Raw genomic sequence first — 22,964 nt, forward strand, 5'->3', positions numbered from 1 at the left:
GTCATGAGAACAAAGCAAATTAAATAATAAAAGTAAACTGGAAACTGTTTTATAAAATGATATGCTCTGTCTGAATCAAAGAAGAAAATGCTTGGCTTTCATATACCTTTAATTATGCTTACAGAACAAAGGTCTATATCCATTCAAATTGTGTGTATTATGTTATTTTATTTTTTAAACTGATATTTTAGACAGCTTATATAAGCAATATTAATTTAATAAATATATCAGCACTCGTTTGTTATTCAGTTTCTCCAAAATCCTTTTTTGTGTTAATGTTTTTTTTTTTATTCTTTTGAAAAGTAATATTGAGGAGTATTCATAGTATTGAACCACAGCTGGATTAAAAGGCTGAATGCTTAGACATAAATATGTAATCATTTATTACATTTGGGACCCTGCTTAATTCTAAACATTTTTCTTGCCTTTCAGATATTTCTCAGAGATTTCTGTCAATAAAACAAACTCAGATCCAGCAAAAGAAATTGCACATCTATGGACTTCAATAGGCTTAAATGAAGTTGAGTTAGTAAATTATTCAGTCTTACTTGACCTACCAGGCTCTTCTCCAAATACAATCACTATGAACAATGGTCAGTGCTATTTTCCAAGCGGACAGCAGTGTGATGAAGAGACTGAAAAGCACCCGAGTCAGGAATCTCTGTACTCATATGCTGCTTTCTGTGCCAAAGGATCTCTTGAGGTAACATGACTATTAATCTCTGCCATTCATTGTAAAATACATCTATAAATTAGTGGTTTCTATCATACTGACAGAATATTTGGTTCACTATAATATGTGCCAATGTACCATTTAATAACAGCTAGAGTGGCACAATGAGTCTGTGAATCATTGAGATGGCATTGGAAGCTAAGGTATAAAGGTTAAAAATAAATTAAAATTAAATTTATAAAGAACAATAATGTAAAATTTAGTTGGTGAACAAATCATATAACTTATTTGTTACTTAATGTTTAACAATCTTTAAGAAAACAAAATCTTGCAAAAATATTTTTTAATCTAATATTTATTTCTCAAACATATAAAATAAAATAACAAATGTGATATAATGATTTGACAATACTCTGTAAAAATATAAAACTTTTACAAGTTACTATTATAATATTTAAAAAGGACATTAAACTGCTGTGCACAACTACAAGAGAATAGTAACTAATCACCATGGTATCGCATTCCATCCTGTTTCTGCAACTCATTTCACATCACTTTCCTGTTTTAATAACTTAAAGGTGCCAAATGCTGAAGCTCCGCCTCTTCATACTGAGCGCCGCCATCTTGGAGCTCAGGTATTCTCACAGCCAGTGACAGAAGCAGTGCATACTCAGAGATCAGTAATGTTGGCCACTTTTTTACAGGTGTATGATTTACTTTGAGTTAGTGTTCATGATACATCATTGTTTTACTTTTATGCAAAATATATTTAAAAAAGCACTCAACAATAATATATAGCAATGCAGGAACTGCAAAAAATGTACAGCTCTTGTTTTGTATCATGCACTCTAACCTGATTCACTTTATATAGTTGTCAAAAAGTCAACAAGCTCATTGCTATGTAAATGCACACTGCTTCTGTCACGGTATGTGAGAATACTTGAGCTCTAAGATTGCAGCCGGAGCTTTAGTATCTGGTACCTTTAAGCTATTAAAACAGAAAAACTCATTTGAAAAGATCTGCAGGAACATGATGAAATGCAATAACATAGTGAGTAGTTACTAAGCAGTTTAATGTCCCTTTAAGGGTTAAGTAAGGAATTAAAAAACATAGTTATTGTTTATATAAAATTAATTTTAGCCTCATGTCTAGACGGCAGCCATGATAAGTTACAATATCTGTAGCTACCAGTGTGAACTGTTTAATCTGCCAATTATTGTAAGAGTTCTGCAGCATCTACTGAAATAACATTTAATTTTGACTAGGCTAAGAAACACTGAATCCAATAATACTACATTTGCATAATTTATGATCACTAGTCCCAGATCTGGACTGTTGAAACCTAAGGCAGTGGCCTCTCTACACAAATTCAATCCCCCCCCTGTGAACTGGGTAGTGCAGTCAGGTTTTAAATGGGGGACCAGCTACCCTAGCAAAGCTGCTATATGTAGGGACAGTGTTGTTCATGTTAGTTTACCTAAACCTTATAACGCCAATTTAGGCTAATGGAACCTGGTCAGTTTTAGTGAGCTCAAGGGTAATTGCAGTGAGCTGTGCTATTTTTGTTCAGTGATAAAACAGCAAGAATGGGATGCAGGTTAAACAAGCTGTTTTTGTTTCTGAGGACTTTATGTCTGAGACTTCACTAATGTTTAGAGACTGCTCATACATACCTCTCATTATTATGCATGTTCTATGCTTTTTAGTTCCACCCTTTATAAGTTCTATATGTGAGCCATATGTTCTATAGCCAAGTTTTCCTATGTATACATATAGTGGCATTGTTAACTGTTTATCCCAAGTTAAACTTGCTCTGGGTTGTAAACATGTTGCTCTTCATGGAGCCATGGTGATATGCTTATATACAAGCATGTTAAACAGTTTTCTCGATACTCCAAAATTCTTATTTATACTGTTGTTTTATAAGTGTTATATCATATGATTGTACTTTTAGATATTTAATTTACTCCTACATATCTTTTGTTACTTCTATACAAGTTATATTTTGATCCTGCCTCTAGATATGGTAATTTATAGCCGAGTATCATAGGGCATTTTCCACAGACATAGTATAGATAATGCTTTTGTTCCCTTGAAATGTAAATATTTGGTTTTCTGTGACAACCCTCTGTGAGCAATACTTATATCAGGAGTGTTGTATACTAACATAAGAGTGTTGAATTTGGCCATCATACCTTCTGTTCCCTATTGTAGTTATATCTAATATTATATTTTATAGAATTTTATTGTCACTGAGACATAATTTAATATTTTAGGCCAGGTTTGAAGCAGTTTACTGCCTGATCCTCGAGTATATTTAATTATGCATAATGCACTAATATATACTAGGACTTTGATTGCCTTATATCAAAGCTAGTAACTTTTCTAATATGGGTTGGTTGTACTAGTTCACTCTATTTTTATGATGTGCTGTCTGCAGCTAGGATAGCATATTGTTGTCTTACTATTAGAGACCAGCAACATTTAATATTTGTAGAGATAAAAAAAGTCATTAAAACAATCCCACTGTCAGCCATATAGAATCAGTCCAGGATTAGACCCAACTGCTAGAGTGATATTATAATTATAAACACACACTAGCACACTGAGAGGAAACCAGGACGTGACCCACTCAGGAAAGAAACAAAACAGTTATTATGCAGGAAAAGAAAAACTATGTACTCACAGATGATGCAGGGTCACGGAACAGTCTCTAGATGAGATGACGAAGTACAAGGTACAGAAACTTAAAACAGGTTGAGGATGTTCTGTTAGAGTGGTCAGGCAAAGCAGAGGTCAATATCACTTTAAAGCAGGCCAAGGATGATCTGTTAGAGTGGTCAGGCAAAGCAGAGGTCAGTATAACTTTAAAGAAGGCAGATGATGATCTGTTAGAGTGGTCAGACAAAGCAGAGGTCAGTATCACTTTAAAGCAGACAGGGGATGAGGCAGCAGAGTGGTCAGGCAAAGCAATGGTCAATGTCCCTTTAAGCAGGTTTAAGGATGAGGCAACAGAGTGGTCAGGCAAAGCAATGGTCAATGTCCCTTTAAGCAGGTTTAAGGATGAGGCAACAGAGTGGTCAGGCAAAGCAATGGCCAATGTCCCTTTAAGCAGGTTTAAGGATGAGGCAGCAGAGTGGTCAGACAAAGCAATGGTCAAATATCCTATTTTAGCAGGCAGGAAGGAGAGCAGACACTCATGGATCCAAGAAGCAGGAAGCAGGCAACGCTATCCGACAAGCGGGCACCGGAGAGAAATCCCACCGAAGATGACGTTGCTAGGCAACATGACGCGGTGAATACATAGCGATTCAGGAGCCGTGGCGACACGGCAATGATTGGATCATGACACCCATACTGGATGCACCAACAATATATACAGCTGTAACCTGAAACACACTTATTTACCACTCAATGGTCATCATACAAGGTCCATTTCAGTTTAAATAATTAAAATTCAGGATTCATGGTGAATAGTGCCCAGCTGCTTCCTCTTCGAAAAAGTCCCCCTGAAAGTGAACACACTGCAGTCTAGTAAAAACAAACAAGAAGAGAGCGCTCAAAAGTGCAATATGTGTGTGCAATATTTACAGAATACAATGCTGTATTATACTCATAAATTGGTAAGCACATGGCATGCTGAACCTTTGAAAGCCGTCCAGCAGGCTTATATTCATTTCAATTTTGACTTTTCTATTCCTTGTTTTGTAGAGTATGAATTTATAACTTTGGGTTCATGGTAGAAATGTATTCTAGTGTTATCTACATTAGCAACTGTTAATTTGATAGATCTTGTTATTTATCTGCAACTTTACATACTTGTACTCTATAGAGACATTGCAGTATAACACCTACTGTGACTGATTATTCTCCTAATGACCAAGTTGGTTCCCTTATCAATACTCCAGTATTTAGCCAGTCAGTATTAGCTATGTTTTTGTTTGTTTTTTTCTTTTTTTTTATGATATGAAGGATGTTTATAACACATCAGTTAAGTTTCTTGATTTGCTTGTTATGTTACATTGCTCTAAGGTCCAAGAGTGACCGTTGAGATTGCTAGCTTACCTCCTCAAATGCTTAATAAGAATATTTTAGTCCAAGGGTGGCCTTACGATCATTAGGAGTTTTTAATATTATTAAAAAGAGGTTTCAGTCATATATATACATCCCTAGTATGTACATTGTTGTCCTCCACTTTCATTGACATAGTTTCTTACTGTATATTCTTATTTTGGGCTACTTTAGTTATGTTACTATATCCAATGTTTGTATACTATTCATTTCTAGAAACCTCAATAAAATAATATTTAAAAAAAAAATGGAAATAAGGATTAAAAGAATAAAATAAGCTTTGGATACCCTGCAGGCTAAATTATTTTAATTAACCAAAGATCAAGAGCAATACCACTAGTTACTTATAATTAATTAATTGACAAATGAGTTCAGCATAAATTGGCCATTAGAGGTCTTTATAGAATTACAGATACTTTAATTAATGGATTTTTTTTCCCTATTCACAATATAACAAACTAGATACTTCCGATAAACATAATTGGTACTACTACCTCCAACTACAATCAAGGTTAACGGAATTTATTGGAAGAGAACCTGCACCACATAATAGGACTTTTCAATCATTATGCTTAACTAATGGTAGAATAAATGAGGCAATTTCTATTTTGAACCCAGTGTTTAATATTCCTAATAGAGAACTAAAAAGTCCCCATATGCCTCTGATGAAGCACATGTGCTCATGCGCGAAACGCATCAGTTAGTAGGTGCTTCCTAGACCTACTGTTAACAGCTTGAATAAAACCTACTTTGCACTGGCACCCTGGCTCCGGCACTCGTCTCTTTCTCTTTGCTTGTCCCAATATGCTTAGGTGGGAAGAGGAGGTTGGGAAGGCATGGTCAGTTAAAACTTGGATAACAATGATACGACAGGATCTTCCTTTACATATAATGCTATGTTGAAGATTTTTTTTTTAAAAGTAGCTTTCCACTGGTACTTGTGCACCACAAGACTATGCAAAGGAAGAGAATCGGTTACATGCTTTCGGGGATGTCCATAGCAAGGAAGGAAATATGAATGCTACAATAATACTCATATATGTGGTGCATTGTACATGTGTTTATACTCAGGCTATGCTACATGAATATATGGAGAAAAGACATAACTATAGAATTTTGCAATGAACAGTTTTTCATTTTATTAATGTTCTTGTATTTGAACTGTAACATTTTTATTTTGTAAAATCTAATAAAAAAGATTAAAAAAAAGAATACAATAAGGATTTTTATTGTGGCCATAGTTACTTATTAAAAATGTATCCAGTGTTAGACTACAGCAGATTGACTTATAAAGCTGCTCAGATGTAGTTTAGTATCACTGATATTTTACAAGGTTATTTATACAATGGTACTTCTTGCTTCCTCTAAATCCTGTCAAGTCCATTCATCATATGGCTATTTTATATAAAGTATGCTATTTGTGTTTTCCAGTAACAGTTTAAACAGCTTTAGTGATATCTAAAAATCTACTTGAATATAACAACTTAATGCCACAGTGATGGATGGTTTACCTTTGAAACTTCTTTCACTGTTTTGCACATTGCAAAGGTAACGCTGCTTGTCCCATTAAATTGACAAGCAGGTCAAACCAGGCTATAGGGTAAAGTTTTTCTGTCTGCAATGAAGTAAGCACAACAGAATAATGCAAAAACATTTGCATAGATCATAGTTAGTATATTTGTTTTAATAAACTTGGAATTAATTGTAAATTAGCAGTTCCACAGTCAAATGCAGTACACTACCAGTTGTGCTACACAATAAAGCATGAGGGGTGTCTGAAACACGATCTGACTGCCGGTCACATCAAATGGAGAAAATGATCTCCTAAATGTAAATGTGCTGTAGCAAACAGCGGATCAGGCCGTGTGTAATCCAAGAAGTCAGAAAGAAGCAGGCACTGCTAGGTTAGTAGAAAAGTAAAAACATTTGTTTATTGTAACACATTAAAAAACATAACGTGTTCCCAAACAGAGGGCAGACATGCATACAAGGCCAGTCTTACGCGTTTCGTGCCTCCTCGGACTAGTGAGGAGTAGCAGAGATAAGCAATTTATACCAAAGTTACAAAACGGTTAACTCTTGTCACTCCAGCTAAGATTAAAACACATACCAAATAAGTGTTAAAAACAAAAGTGCTGAGGTGTGGCAATACACTTGTTATGCAAATATCTATAACTAAGGAAATAGAATGAATAATTTTAACTTTGAACACTTACGCTATTTTTATGATAAGCTGCATAATAAATATATTTGACAACTCCATGTGACATTTTCTCATATTAAAAGTGGAGAAGTGCTGATTATTTGACAACACAGACCAAAGCCTATAGTTATCAAGGTCTGTCGGACCTCATCCGACAGTGCGGATCAGGTCCGACAGACCTCGCTGAATATGGCGAGCAATACTCAGCCGTATTCAGCATTATTCAGCCGTATTCAGCATTGCACCAGCAGCTCACAAGAGCTGCTGGTGCAATGCCGCCCCTGCAGACTCGCAGCCAATGGGCCGCCAGCAGGGGGTATCAATCAACCCGATCGTACTCGATCGGGTTGATTTCCGGCGATGTCTTTCCGCCTGCTCAGAGCAGGCGGACAGGTTATGGAGCAGCGATCTTTGTGACTGCTGGTTCATAACTGCTGTTTCTGGTGAGCCTGCAGGCTCACCAGAAACACGGGGCATCAAGCTCCATATGGAGCTTGATACATATGCCCCCAAATATTAAGGGTAAATGCCTAGTCTTGTTATGGTGGATACTATTATGAGAATCATTCAAAAAGACAAGAAACAATTTTTTTACTTAATTCGATAATGCTTGGCAGTAGGACAAATTGGGGACACAATAAGCCGAATACAGAATATAAAATACCAGATACAGTTCCTAACAGACATTAATTATCTATAAAGTAACTGATGTCTAAACTTCGCTATCTCTGCTACACCTCACTAGTCTATGAATAAGTGCAACCAGGGGGCGCGAAACGCGTAAGACTGGCCTTGTATGCATGTCTGCCCTCTGTTTGAGAACACATTATGTTTTTTAATGTGTTACAATAAACAAATGTTTTAACTTTTCTACTAACCGAGCAGTGCCTGCTTCTTTCTGACTCCTTATGCTATACAATAGCCTATTGTTTATTACAACTTGGAATTTATATTAATTTATTAAAATATATCACAAACAGCAAGTTACACATTTCCCCTCATCTGTGTGGATTATTGTATTTCTTAAAGGGACATGAAAGTCAAATTATACTACATAGATTAAGATAGAGCAAGGGATTTTACAAAACTTTTCAGTTTACTTCTATTATCAAGTTTGTTTCATTCTCTTGGAATTCTTTGCTAGAATGTATACTTAGATAAGCAGTGAAGCAGTAATGTTGTTAGCTTGTGATTGGTGGCTACTGACATATGCTATTTTGTTATTGTCTCACCAGATATGTTCAGCTAGGTTTCAGTAGTGCACTGCTGCTCTGGAGCTGAATTCAACTATGCCTTTAAAGGAATATATTCCAGCCAAAATTGGAATCCACATGCATGCATTTCAGTTTTGTATAGAAGCATTTTTATAATATACATGTATTAGCAAATATGCATCTAATAAAACCTATCACTGTTTCAAAAGTGTATTTAAGTATGCACCGTTCATCAGCATTTTAAACACAACAGATACTCAGAGAGCCTAAGGTGCTTGTACCTTCTTGTAATGACTCAATTTGTTAATTGCTGACATGATACAAGCCCCACTGGCACTTTGAGCAGCTACAGTATTTAAATTGTTGGTGCACTGAGAATATCTAGTTATGCTTTACATGCACGTGCAGAGAAAAATGTTGACACTAAAACAGTTATAACATTTAATAGAATAATTTTTGCCAATATATTTATATTGCAAATATGTTTCTATTTAAATATGTAATTAAAGGCACATGAGACCCCAAAAAAATTATTTAATCATTCAGATAGAGAATACCATTTTAAACAACTTTCCAATTTACTTCTATTATTTAATTTGCTTCCTTCTGTTGTTATCTTTTGCTGAAATGTTAATCTAGGTAAGCTCAGGAGCAGCAAAGAGCCTAAGTTCTAGCTGCTGATTGGTGGCTGCGTATATATACCGGTTGTCATTGGCTCGCCCATGTGTTAGGTTAGAAACCAGTAATACATTGCTGCTCCTTAAACAAATGATACCAAGAGAATGAAACCAATTAGATAATAGAAGTAAATTAGAAAGTTGTTTAAAATTGTATTCTCTATCTGAATCATGAAAGAAAATATTTGGGTTTCATGCCCCTTTAATCTATGTACATTTAAAGGGACAGTCAAGTCCAAAAAAATATTTCGTGTTTCAAATAGGGCATGTAATTTTAAACAACTTTCCAATTTACTTTTATCACCAATTTTGCTTTGTTCCCTTGGTATTCTTAGTTGAAAGCTAAACCTAGGAGGTTCATATGCAAATTTCTTAGACCTTGAAGGCCACCTCTAATCTAAATGCATTTTGATAGTTTTTCACCACTAGAGGGCATTAGTTCACGTGTTTCATATAGATAACATTGAGCTCATGCACGTGAATTTACCATGGAGACAGCTCTGATTGGCTAAAATGCAAGTCTGTCAAAATAACTGAAATAAGGGGGAAGTCTGCTTAGGTTTAGATACAAGGTAATTACAGAGGTAAAACTTGTATAATTATAACTGTGTTGGTTATGCAAAACTGGGGAATTGGTAATTAAGGGATTATCTATCTTTTAAAACAACACAAATTCTGGTGTTGACTAACCCTTTAAATTTTGATCAGAATGTCCCTTTAACCACTTTGCTGACCGTTTTCTTTTTTGAACTTTTGTGTCCCTTTTTTATATTTAAATTGATAGAAACATAGAAACAGAATTTGACACAGGTAATGAACTAAAAGATCCTTCGAGTCTGTCCATATTTCTTTTTGCTGTATTACATTTTAGGATAGCACCATGCATATCCCTGGTAGTTTTAATAATAGTGTATCCCTTACAGAGTTCAATTACATGTAGCAATTAGAAATGTCATTTTTCAATTTATTGCTAAATTTAAATACATTTTCTTGAGAAAATGTGTGCCTCCTCTCAGACTGTTTCCAACTAACGAAAACATAAGTTAACATTATATAGTTTTAACAGAAACAAATTATAGTTGAACATTTTTTTCAGAACAAATAATGATCTTCCAATATATTTATTATTAATGCAAAAGCATAACACATATATAATGCAAATGTGTGCATGAATCTTTAGCAAGCAATTAAATCACTGAATGATTATCACTAAGTCTTAAAAGGAGAATACATATCCAGTTCAGATGTACAATAACAAACTGTATGCTCATTGCGCAGGAAAAAGAATATTAAACCACACTGTCTTTTTTTACCTATTCATCCAAAAACATAATTTAGTTTGCTTGATCCATGCATTATAGTTATGTGAATTTTATTTATGTGTTGGGTAGAGCACATTTTACAGAGACATTTTAAGTAAATTAATAATATGTAATAATGTCCTTTTAATATAAAGTATCTATAGCATTAATGCCTGAGCCTACTTATGAACAAAGATGGTGCAATTCCATTCACAATGTCCCAATTTATAAGTATATGCTTGATCGTAATTTGAAGCAGAAGTTTAAGCTTTTAAATGAGGATGACTACACATGGTCATCCTCTGCACAATAAAAAAAAAGTGTGTATAAAACGCTCTGGCATTTAAGTCCATTAATAAGCTTGCCAAGTGTATCAGCATTGCTTGGGGAATCTAAGGATGCTGGTAAATTCCAATTATCCTAGCTTTGTGAAGGAATAATCTAGATTTTATTAAAGAGACAGAGACAAGTATTTTGCATAAGCCTTTTCCTTTACTGCTCAACAGCCATTCAAAGTAACAATGAACATATTTAGATATTTAACATAGAAAACAAAGAAATGAATATGGTAACCAATGAGAAGAAACCCTGGATGGTGTGATCTAGTTTAGACCTATCAAAAATGTTCAACTTGCTATAAACTGTCCAAATAGTATCCCAAATTGAAGTCTTCACAAATAAGTCCATAAACAAAAACGTAGAACATAAGTAAAAACCAGAAGAAAAACAGAAAAAAACATGAAACTCAGATCATCTGAAGAAACTTGACAACGAAGGTGACATTCCGAGGGATTCGTGGAAAATAGATGCTGAGAAGCTTGAAACTGGAGATCCTCTTCTGAATTTAGTGGATGTTCAGAATCCTGAAGGAGAGGGACCAGGAGCTGAAATAAATATAAATGAATTAGTCATCTAATATAAAAAATTATAAACCAAAGGGAAGGGAAACAAAGGGAAGGAAAATACTTGTCTCTGTCTCTTTAATAAAATCTAGATTATTCCTTCACAAAGCTAGGATAATCAGAATTTTATTACAAGGACAGAGACTCCTATTTTGCAAGTTTAAAGCTATACACACAAACATTTAATCTATTAAACATTGAGGCAAAGAATTAATGGGTTTAAAATAAAACTGTCTAAAAACAGAATCTGAAGACCAGTCAGCAGCATTTAGAATTTCCTGAAGGGAAGCTGACTTACAGAAGGCCTTAGAGGCTGCCGCTCCCCTTATGGAATGGGAAGAAAAGGATTCATCAATACCTGCTTCATTCATTATCCATTTAATCCATCTACTAATAGAAGTAGTGAAAACAGGAAAGTGAGGAGGAGAAAAAGAAATCAAGAGTTGGTTTGAAGAGAAAGAAGATAGAAAAGACAGGGTATGTTTCTCATATTCCTTGAGGCAAAGAACAACGCATAAAGAAGCACATTCAGAAAAATAAGGATGGAAAATAGAAGAGGACATAGACTTAGTTCTTTTAGAAATATTGAAAATGACTCCTTGAGGAGAAAACATCTGGGAAGAGAAGTGAATGGCTTTAACATCCGAAACTCATCTGCAAGACAAAAGAGAAGAGTTGCAAGCTTGAAAGAAAGTTGTTTAAGAGAAAGGAATTCATTAGAGGGCCAAGATTTAAAAAAATAAAAAATTAAATTAACATCCCAGAAGGAAGAATACTTAGCCAAAGGATGTCTTTTAACCCCTTAATGACAACTGACATACCAGGTACGTCATGCAAAAACTATTAATGACAATAGACGTACCTGGTACGTCAGTTGTCTAACAGAGTGCTGGAAGTGATCGCAATCGCTTCCAGCATCTCTCAGGGTATTGCAGTGATGCCTCGATATGGAGGCATCCTGCAATACCTTTTTACAAGACTCTGATGCAGAGAGAGACACTCTGTGGCCCTTTCTGCACCGGTAGCGATGGTGCCTTTCGTTAGTGGGTGGGAGCGTAGAAGGGTGACAGGTGGGTGGCCCATCGGTACCCGGCATCCGGTTCCTGTAAGTGCAATGTGCACGCCGGGTGCCAGGAGCGTGCGGGGGGGTGCGCGCATGTGTGTGCGCGCGTGCGCGCTCATTAGCCACTAACACCAATGAGGATGGAGAGGGGGGGGAAGTTTATAAAAAATTTAAATATAAAAGGATCTGGGAGGGGAAAGGTGGTGGGGGTATTGTGGGGGGGGGGCTGCTACACTACATAAAAAGCTTTTAAAGCTCAAAAGGAAAATACATACTTTTGTTTTTGGGGACAAACTGGGTACTTTGAGACAGCTGCCAGTACCCAAGATGGCGGCAATTAGGTAGGGGGGAGGGTTAGAGGGCTGGGGGGGGGGGGGTCAGGGAGGTTGGGGGCTAAGGTAGGGGTCTATCACAGCTAAAATATTTTATTATTTTTATTTAAAAAAAAAAAAAAAAAAACTCCTTTTATTTAGTACTGGCAGACTTTCTGCCAGTACTTAAGATGGCGGGGACAATTGTGGGGTGGGGGAGGGAAGAGAGCTGTTTGGGAGGGATCAGGGGGTGGGATGTGTCAGGTGGGAGGCTGATCTCTACACTAAAGCTAAAATTAATCCTGCAAGCTCCCTACAAGCTACCTAATTAACCCCTTCACTGCTGGGCATAATTCACTTGTTGTGCGCAGCAGCATTTAGCGGCCTTCTAATTACCAAAAAGCAACGCCAAAGCCATATAAGTAAGCCATATAAGTCTGCTAATTCTGAATAAAGGGGATCCCAGAGAAGCTTTTACATCAATTTGTGCCATAATTGCACAAGCGGTTTGTAAATAATTTCAGTGAGAAACCTAAAATTGTGAAAAATGTAACGTTTTTTTTTTTATTTGCTCGCATTTGGCGGTGAAATGGTGGCATGAAATATACCAAAATAGGCCTAGATCAATACTTGGGGTTGTATACTACACTATACTAAAGCTAAAATTAACCCTACAAGCTCCCTACAAGCTCCCTAATTAACCCCTTCACTGCTGGGCATAAAACACGTGTGGTGTGCAGCGGCATTTAGCGGCCTTCTAATTACCAAAAAGCAACCCCAAAGCCATATAAATCTGCTATTTCTGAACAAAGGGGATCCCAGAGAAGCATTTACATCCATTTGTGCCATAATTGCAGAAGCTGTTTGTAAATAATTTCAATGGGAAACCTAAAGTTTGTGAAAAAATTTGTGAATAACTTTTTTTTTTAATTTGTTCGCATTTGGCAATGAAATGGTGGCATGAAATATACCAAATTGGGCCTAAATCAATACTTTGGGATGTCTTCTAAAAAAAATTATATACATGTCAAGGGTTATTCAGGTATTCCTGACAGATATCAGGGTTCCAATGTAACTAGCGCTAATTTTGAAAAAAAAGTGGTTTGGAAATAGCAAAGTGCTACTTGTACTTATTACCCTATAACTTGCAAAAAAAGCAAAGAACATGTAAACATTGGGTATTTCTAAACTCAGGACAAAATTTAGAAACTATTTAGCATGAGTGTTTTTTGGTGATTGTAGATGTGTAACAGATTTTGGGGGTCAAAGTTAGAAAAAGTGTGTTTTTTCCATTTTTTCCTCATATTTTAAATTTTTTTTATAGTAAATTATAAGATATGCTGAAAATAATGGTATCTTTAGAAAGTCCATTTAATGGCGAGAAAAATGGTATATTATATGTGTGGGTACAGTAAATGAGTAAGAGGAAAATTACAGCTAAACACAAGTATTGCAGAAATGCAAAAATAGCCTTTGTCCTTAAGGGTAAGAAAATTGAAAAATGGTCTGGTCATTAAGGGGTTAAGTTTGATAGATATCATAAGCCTGGAAATAAAAATATGTTAACCAATAGGTGTATTGTTAATAAGTTTGTGACCTGAAGATATAGCTGATCTATAAACATTAATAGATCTATAAGCTAAACCTTCCTCAAATAAGGAAGAAAGAAAATCTAGAATCATGCTCAAAGGAGCTGAAAAGGGATCCAAATGTTTTTGACTGCACCAGCTAGACCATCTGGCCCAGGCTGAAAGGTAACAATTTTTAGTTCCTGGTGACCAGGTATCTTGTAATAATGATCTAGCTGAAGAAGAAAGTACTTTGGAGGCCCAGGATCCCCTGAAATTGTCCAAGCAATGAGCTGAAGAGAACCTTGAAGTACTAGATTGTGAAAATCTCAGTTTGGATCTAGTAAAAGATGTGGAACCAAGAGGGAGGAGAACTGGGAAGAGAAAGGACATCTCCAGAAGGGATGGGTACCATGATTGGTTCGGCCAAAAAGGGGATATCAGAACAAGGGAAATTTGACTCCTCCTGATGATATTCAAGACTCGAGGAATCATTGAGAAGGGAGGGAAAGCATATGCTCCTTGGAGGGGCCAAGTCTGAAAAAAAGCATCTACTGCTAGGGCTTCTGGATCTGGACGCCAACTGAAGAAAGAAAGAATTTGGTAATTCAAGTGAGATGCAAATAAGTCTATCGAGAACGGACCTCTGATCAGTTGTAAGCTCTGAAAAATATATGGATATAATTCCCAGTCACTTGAGTCCGATGAGTAACGAGAACCCCAATCTGCAGCTGTATTGGAGAGACCCGGAATGTACTTTGCTCAAATAAAGATATTGTTCTGGAGACATTGATGAATGAAATTCTTCATTATATCTGATAGTTGTTTGGAATGAGTTCCACCCAAATGATTCAGATAACAAACCGCCGAAATGTTGTCCATCCGTAAAAGAATAGAGATAGGAGAATTTTGTTTGACAAAACTCTTTATTGCAAATGAGCCGGCAATCAATTTGAGGCAATTGATGCGCATCTTGCATTCCGAAATTGACCATTTGCCTCCAGTAATCAGGGAACCATATCTGGCACCCCAACCTGAATTGCTCGCATCCGATTCTATAATAACATTTGGAGCTTTTCCAAATATAGCTTTGCCATTCCAAGCATCTATATTGGAAAGCCACCAGATCAATTTGATCCTGGCTTCTTCTGATAAAGAGATCTTGTGCGAATAGGAGAAACCCTTCCTTAAATAAAATATTTTTAATCTCTGCAAAGCTCTGTAATGTAATGGAGCTGGAAAAATTGCTTGAATTGAAGATGGAAGAAGACCTACGATTCTTGCAAGAGATCTGATTGGAAAAAACTTTTTCTTTAGTAAATGAGAAATTTCCGGGGGTGGAGCCTGACCACACAGGAATATGGCTGCCTGAACCTTGGCTCCTAAGCCCCACATCCGACCTAAGCTTAAAAAAAGGGCATCACCCAGTATACTTTATGCCTAATCCTGGGCAAACATCCAGCAACATACGGAGCCACTGACCTGAAGTTCAGGATAAAGAAGAGGTGAACCTCAGAGCAACTTAGATGCCTCTGGCCTAAACGGCCTTGAGACCTTACCTTGGTTGCAACACCTCTCTGCCACCATCGATACGAGTGTTCACGGATGTTACTGAAGCATTAGTTTTCATTGTGTACCGTTAGGTGCTATGTGACAGACCCTTCGGTCAGAACTCATCGCAGAATTGACTGAATTGGATCAGAGCTTCACAATGGCGGAAACACCAACCACAATTAGTGACAAAAAAACGAGGATTGTTCGGGAGAGGCTCTCACTGTACGGGCCGAACCCCTCCATGGAATTGGTACAGCAGTTGATGGCGGAAGCGGATGAGGATATACGAAAGACTCGAGCCCACGAACTCAACCTAGCGAACGCACACCGCAATGCTGAAGCCCCGCAGGTAATCATCCCTGTCGAAAATGCTGGGAGGCCCAAGATACCCTATGCAGCATTTCGACCCTTCCTAGAGAGTGAGACAGGGATTGATGAATATTTGGCAGACTTCAAAAGGCAATGTGCCCTGCACCAGATTCCCAACAGAGAGTGGCCCACGATATTGTCTGGGAAACTATCCGGGCGAGCCCTGGAAGCCTTTCGTACTCTGGGTGCTGAGGAAGTGACACAGTATGAGCTAGTTAAGGAGACACTGTTGCAACGGTACGCGGTAACTCCGGACACGTATCGCTGACAGTTTCGAGGCACGAAAAAGAAGCCTAACGATACCCATATGGAATGGGCGCACCGAATGCGGAGAGTGGCAATCACTGGATGAGCGGAAGTAAAGCGGTGACTGGTGAGGAAATTTTACAATTGTTTCTCTTAGAACATTTTTATAATGGCATGGAACAGCAAGGGAAGGAATGGCGGCTGCGAGACAGGCGACCTTCTACCTTAGAAGAAGCAGCAAAATTGGGCGATGAACATTATGACTCCCGTCTTCACGAACCCACGAACTACCGAGCTCCAGCACGGGTCAAACCCAGAGAGGTTTACCGTGCACCCCCTCGTGCTGAATTTCGAGCCCCGGTGCCCGCAGGGCCCGCCCAACACTCAGGACCACCCAATAACAGCTCTGAACGTCCCAGACCGACTTGCCACTGATGCAAGCAACCAGGGCATTTCATGGCTAGCTGCCCCCTTAATACGCGCCAGACACCGAGGAATTACAATTACCCCTCTGGGTTATATCGTCCGGCCCGGGCCCTCTGTGTTAACCAAGAGGCCCCTATGGAGGAATATTTGGGGCCGCTTCACGAGGAGGACCCTGTATATGCTGCCTCAGATAACCGCCAGCACCATAAGGCAGAAGGTATGGCTCGAGGGGCAATCTACCGAGGGATTGAGAGACACAGGGGCTACTATCACGCTGGTACAGAGTCATTTGGTGCCGGAGCACAAGCGATCCGGACAGACTGTGGCCGTTAGAGTGGCGGGGGGGGGGGGGGGTGTACAAAATTCCAACAGCTAAAGTGCATCTTGATTGGGGAGCGGTTAAGGGGGCTGTGAACGTGGGCATAATGGATAATTTACCTGCCAAAGTACTACTGGGCAACGATTTGGGCCCCATGACTTCTGCCTATGCTCCAGTATGCAACAACGAGGCGGACCCAGTGACTACACGGGCCCAAGCCCGGACAGAGCGAGAGCTCTCACCAGTGCGGGAGACACAGGTAAGACCTACCCCGACCTTTCCTGACATGTTAGGCCCCATACCCTGGGACACACCAGATGCTTTCGAGACAGAGTCTAAGACTGACCCGACCTTACAAAAGTACCGGGAACGAGCAGAGACTGGAGGGGGCAGGGCAGATAACGAAACATTCTTATGGGAAAAAGGGAAACTATACCGCTTGACAGAGAAAAGGGGACAGCGTAGGCAACAGCTGGTAGTGCCCCACAAATACCGTCAAGAAATCCTCAAGATAGGCCACGACATCCCCTTAGCAGGCCACCTAGCCGTAACCCGTATCCTACACCGCATTACTCACATGTTCTTTTGGCCAGGGGTACACACTGACGTTAGAACTTACTGTAATACCTGCAATGTGTGTCAACGAGTAGGAAGGCGAGGCGATCAACCTAAAGCCCATCTAGTAAATATGCCCATTGTAGAGGAACCCTTCAGCCGGGTTGCTATTGACCTAGTGGGACCACTGGCTACCCCTAGTCCCTCCAGTAAGCGCTACATTCTTACCGTAGTGGACTACGCTACCAGGTACACAGAGGCTGTCGTCCTATCCAACATACAAGCGGATACGGTAGCAAATGCACTAGTACAGGTGTTCTCCCAGGTAGGATTTCCAAAAGAAATCCTATCCGACCAAGGCACCCAATTTACGGCTGAATTGACCCAACAACTCTTTCAGGTTTGCAAAATTAAGTCCCTCCTGAGCTCCCCATACCACCCCCATATGAACGGGCTGTGTGAGAGGTTCAATGGGACCCTCAAGCAAATGCTCAAGACGTTCACTCAGGAATACCGAGACTGGGAACGCTTCCTGCCGCACCTCCTATTTGCTTATCGGGAGGTGCCCCAGGAAACAACAGGGTTCTCTCCCTTCGAGTTGCTCTACGGAAGAAAGGTACGGGGACCCCTAAACCTGATCCGGGAGCACTGGGAGGGAGAGATGGAGACTGACGGTGTCCCCATTGTGCCATACGTGCTGGAACTCAGGGACCGAATGGAGCAATTAGCCAAATCCGTGCGGGCTAATCTCCAGTCAGCCCAGAGAAGACAGAAAGTATGGTACGATCGGGGGGCCCGAAAGAGAATCTTCACCATAGGACAAAAGGTGTTAGTACTTAGCCGATGAAAACAGACAAACTGCAGGCGTCCTGGCAGGGCCCCTACCAGATCGTAGAGAAAATGGGAGACACCACTTATGTGATAGCTAGCTGCCATGACAACAATCTTAGAAAGAGATTCCATGTAAACATGCTCAAGGAATATTTTGAGCGACTCCATCCTCAACCCGAAAAGGCCCCACAAGCTCATCTTTGATGATACCAGCCCAAACCAGTACTCCACCTCCACCTTGCTGGCATCTGAGTCGGACTGGAGCTCTCTGCCCTTTACCAATCCAGCCACGGGCCCATCCATCTGGCCCATCAAGACTAACTCTCATTTCATCAGTCCATAAAACCTTAGAAAAATCAGTCTTGAGATATTTCTTGGCCCAGTCTTGACGTTTCAGCTTGTGTGTCTTGTTCAGTGGTGGTCGTCTTTCAGCCTTTCTTACCTTGGCCATGTCTCTGAGTATTGCACACCTTGTGCTTTTGGGCACTCCAGTGATGTTGCAGCTCTGAAATATGGCCAAACTGGTGGCAAGTGGCATCTTGGCAGCTGCACGCTTGACTTTTCTCAGTTCATGGGCAGTTATTTTGCGCCTTGGTTTTTCCACACGCTTCTTGCGACCCTGTTGACTATTTTGAATGAAACGCTTGATTGTTCAATGATCACGCTTCAGAAGCTTTGCAATTTTAAGAGTGCTGCATCCCTCTGCAAGATATCTCACTATTTTTTACTTTTCTGAGCCTGTCAAGTCCTTCTTTTGACCCATTTTGCCAAAGGAAAGGAAGTTGCCTAATAATTAGGCACACCTGATATAGGGTGTTGATGTCATTAGACCACACCCCTTCTCATTACAGAGATGCACATCACCTAATATGCTTAATTGGTAGTAGGCTTTCGAGCCTATACAGCTTGGAGTAAGACAACATGCATAAAGAGGATGATGTGGTCAAAATACTCATTTGCCTAATAATTCTGCACTCCCTGTAGAAGCTGTCGCCAATTGGCCCACCCCCATCACTAAGACTCAGGTCCTAGCCTTCCTGGGCACGGCAGGGTACTATAGACGGTTTGTACCAGACTACAGCACACTTGCCAAACCCCTGACTGACTTGACCAAGAAGAACTTACCTCGACAGGTCCTGTGGTCTCCCCACTGTGAAACGTCTTTCCAGGCTCTCAAAAATGCTCTAACTAATGCTCCTGTCTTGGCCGCCCCAGCCCTTAACAAACGTTTTATCATCCATACAGATGCTTCCATGTTCGGGCTGGGTGCCGTCCTCAGCCAAGTAGGCGAAGACGGAGGGGAGCATCCAGTTGCCTACATCAGCCGGAAGCTCCTGCCCCGCGAAGTCAGCTATGCAGCGGTCGAAAAGGAGTGTTTGGCTTTGGTGTGGGCATTAAAGAAATTTACTCCCTATTTATATGGGCAGGAGTTCACTCTGGTCACCGACCATAACCCGTTGGTGTGGCTGAACCGGGTCTCTGGAGATAACGGCAGGCTATTACGTTGGAGTTTATCGTTGCAACCCTTCAATTTCACCATTACTTACAGACCTGGGAAACAGAATGGCAACGCCGACGGGTTGTCCAGACAAACCGACGTCAGTCCCGCATAACCAGCAGTCTGGACAGCCTTAGTCTGCCCCGAAAAGGGGTCAGACTGTGTCTGCCAGAGTGTTCCACAGAAAGGGAGCACTGTTACAGAAGCATTAGTTTTCATTGTGTACCGTTAAGTGCTATGTGACAGACTCTTCGGTCAGAACTGAAAGAGTTAACTTTGTTCAGCTTTAAGAAGCTATTTTCTAAATACAAGTTTGCTGGCATCAGCTCTAATTAAGTTTAGTGATAAACATTCCCATTGTCTAATCACCTCCGGAGTCAGACTGCTAGTTGATAAGATGGAATGCATTGTTTTCTTGTGTGTAACTTGTTATCTGCTGAAGTAATGTAATTCTATTGTGGCCTGTCAAAGGGCGTTGTCTCTCTATCTAAATGTACCAAATGTGTGATGGGGGATTTTATGCTTCCCCCCTGGGAGTGTCCTGTGTGCATGTAACCTCAATAAAAAGAAGGCTGGGCATCCCAGTCCTGAGTTCTTGGTTGACCCTCAATCGCAGCGTTGACTCGTTTTTGTGGGCAGAAGGGTATCCTAGCTGTACTACAGCTAGGGGGATTATTCTACATTTGCGAGACTCATATAGAATACTATGGAAAACAGCTTCTCCCCTATTCAGCAATAGGAATCCAGGCTACTAAGCGGTCCATCTCTCAGCGAGACTATGGGTAACCGTAACAACGGACTGGAACATTTATGCACGATAAGCTGCAACAGACCTAACAGCCGCCCATCTGCATCTGATAGCAATCAGGCAACGCAGGACTCGGGCGCAGCCTAAACAGGCACTTGGCAGAGGCACAGAAGTAGTACCGACAAACAGGCAGATCATTGCTTCTGTCTACAGGCACTTGCAGATACAGCCGGTCTTGTAGAGAAGGGGACTGGGCTTTGGGAATCACATCCCGGCAGAAAGAGAGAGCCACAGCCATTCCACGTGGGGCAGGAGCCTAAAGCACAGAGGTGAGACCACATCCAGGGACAGACACACAAAGGTTAACTGCCTAAGCCTAACATATGGGGCAGGGGCCCTGGGGCAGCTATATAGCCAGTCACATCTCACAGACATAGAGGCCTTTATAACAAACACTGAAGGGGAAGAAAATACAAGAAACAGGCCCCAAAATTACATTAGACATGGAAGCTTCACACTGCTCCCTTATCCCACAGCACACACGGTGCATTTGCTGAGACGTGGAAAGAGCTGACCCAACATATGTGCAGCAAGGCAAAGTGACACACATAAAAGGGGGAAAAGGGAAAGAAAAAAAAGGGGAAAAAATCTGCTCTCACAGCAAGCAAATCCAATCACAGTTGAGGAGGTGATTAGGCTACTAACTGTATAAAGTAAACCACCAAATCAGGATCAAGCCATGTCTAACAGAAAGCACAATAAGGCAGATAAGGGCCCAAAAAACACAGGTCTTGCTAGTTTTCTCAGGCCAGCTACATTGAGAACAGACATGATGAGCATGGTCCCATCTCCAACTTCGGCATCAACACCTGTTTAAGGATCCCCATCAGAGCAACAGCACCAAAAGCTTTTAACCAGAGAGGATCTCAATGTTATATCTTCCAAATCTGACATAAACGCTGTACTGACGGAGATGAGATCATTATTTGGAGATTTAAAGAAAGATTTTCATCAGGTCAGTCAACAGGTTCAGAAGCTTGAAACTAAACACGAGACCTTACAGTTGCAGGTTACCTCCAACTCACAACATATTCAAGATCAAGAGGAGAACATACAGTTTCTGCTATCAAGGACTGAAGACTTCGATAATAGGGGAAGAAGGAATAATTTACGAATCAGGGGAGTCCCTGAGACAGTCACTAATACCGCACTAGAGGGATATCTAGAAGCATTTTTTAGAACAATTAAAGGAACGCCAAACTCAACAGATATTCCACTGGAAAGGGCACATAGGGCTTTGCGACCAAGACCTTCTCCTAAAGTGCCCCCAAGAGACATTATAGTCAAGTTCTTGAGCTATAAAGACAAAGACACCATATCACAAAAAGCGAGAATCCTCAAAGATGTGACACATGCGGGAACACCCCTACAGATCTTTTCTGACCTGAGCCAAATAACTTTGCAGAAAAGAAGAGACCTTAAGTTCATTACCAGCGAATTTCAATCACATAAAATTCAATACAAATGGGGCTTCCCAGTGTGTATAATAGCTGCGAATAATGGAACACACGCTATTTACAGAACACCATCTGACCTGTCTGATTTTTGTAAAGCACTGGATATCAACATTTCACTACCCGACAGGGGGATAAACCCCTGACAAGACCAAAACATACAGGAGGATGGCCCTGTTAAGTAACTAACATATACTGGGCAGACATTTAATGCCTCAAACTTTTGCTACAGCAGTCTTCCAAGAAAAGCCTGATAAGTATTGTTTTGCATACTTGTATACTAAGAATTGTGCAATGTTGTCTCCTTTATGTATTTTCCATACATGTATTTGTGATGTTCGTGTTTTGAGTAGGGCAATTTCAGGTCTTTACTAACTGCAACTTTGACAGCCTATGGGTACACATCAGACAATCACCATTGGTTATTAACACGGGCTGAGCAGCTATTAGTCCCCCCCAAACAGGGATTTACACAGGACTCCCCTAGAAATTTGGTGGTATTATTGTGCAGATACGTGTGATGCCACATACGCTGTCCTTATAACTGACCATCTGCCCTCTTTTGTCATGCTCCCTGTATTTAACATACACCCAGGTTTTTTCTCAGCATTAGACTAACTCACGATATGATGACCCTAATACCTCATACTGATACACACTACTCTTTTCAGGTGTGGGGATACTGGTCTCACACTTTACTTTTCTATTCTATTCCATACCCTCTGAAACAATCAGGACAGGTTATCCTTTCTCTACACACTACAACCTCTCCCCTATACACATCTGTTACGCTTGAATTAATGGTCACTGCTGCGGCCGTCTGACCACAGCGGAGTCCCACACACAACTGGGGTTGCGGATTTTGGGTAACAGTCTCTTTTCTTCTCTCTCTCTCGACCTTAAATAACTCTTTTCCAAAC

At 40.0% G+C, this 22,964-nt stretch overlaps 1 protein-coding gene across 1 annotated transcript in view; it reads left to right on the top strand.

Annotated features, from left to right (window-relative positions):
• Positions 1 to 22,964, top strand: part of LOC128657477 (inactive N-acetylated-alpha-linked acidic dipeptidase-like protein 2) — a 1,132,059-nt gene that overhangs the window by 683,918 nt on the left and 425,177 nt on the right. The window contains exon 3 of the mRNA XM_053711832.1: positions 433 to 703. Coding sequence (XP_053567807.1) covers positions 433 to 703 — 271 coding nt within the window. The remainder of the gene's footprint in view (positions 1 to 432; positions 704 to 22,964) is intronic.

This window comes from Bombina bombina, chromosome 4, assembly GCF_027579735.1.
Source record: "Bombina bombina isolate aBomBom1 chromosome 4, aBomBom1.pri, whole genome shotgun sequence".
NCBI lineage: Eukaryota > Metazoa > Chordata > Amphibia > Anura > Bombinatoridae > Bombina > Bombina bombina.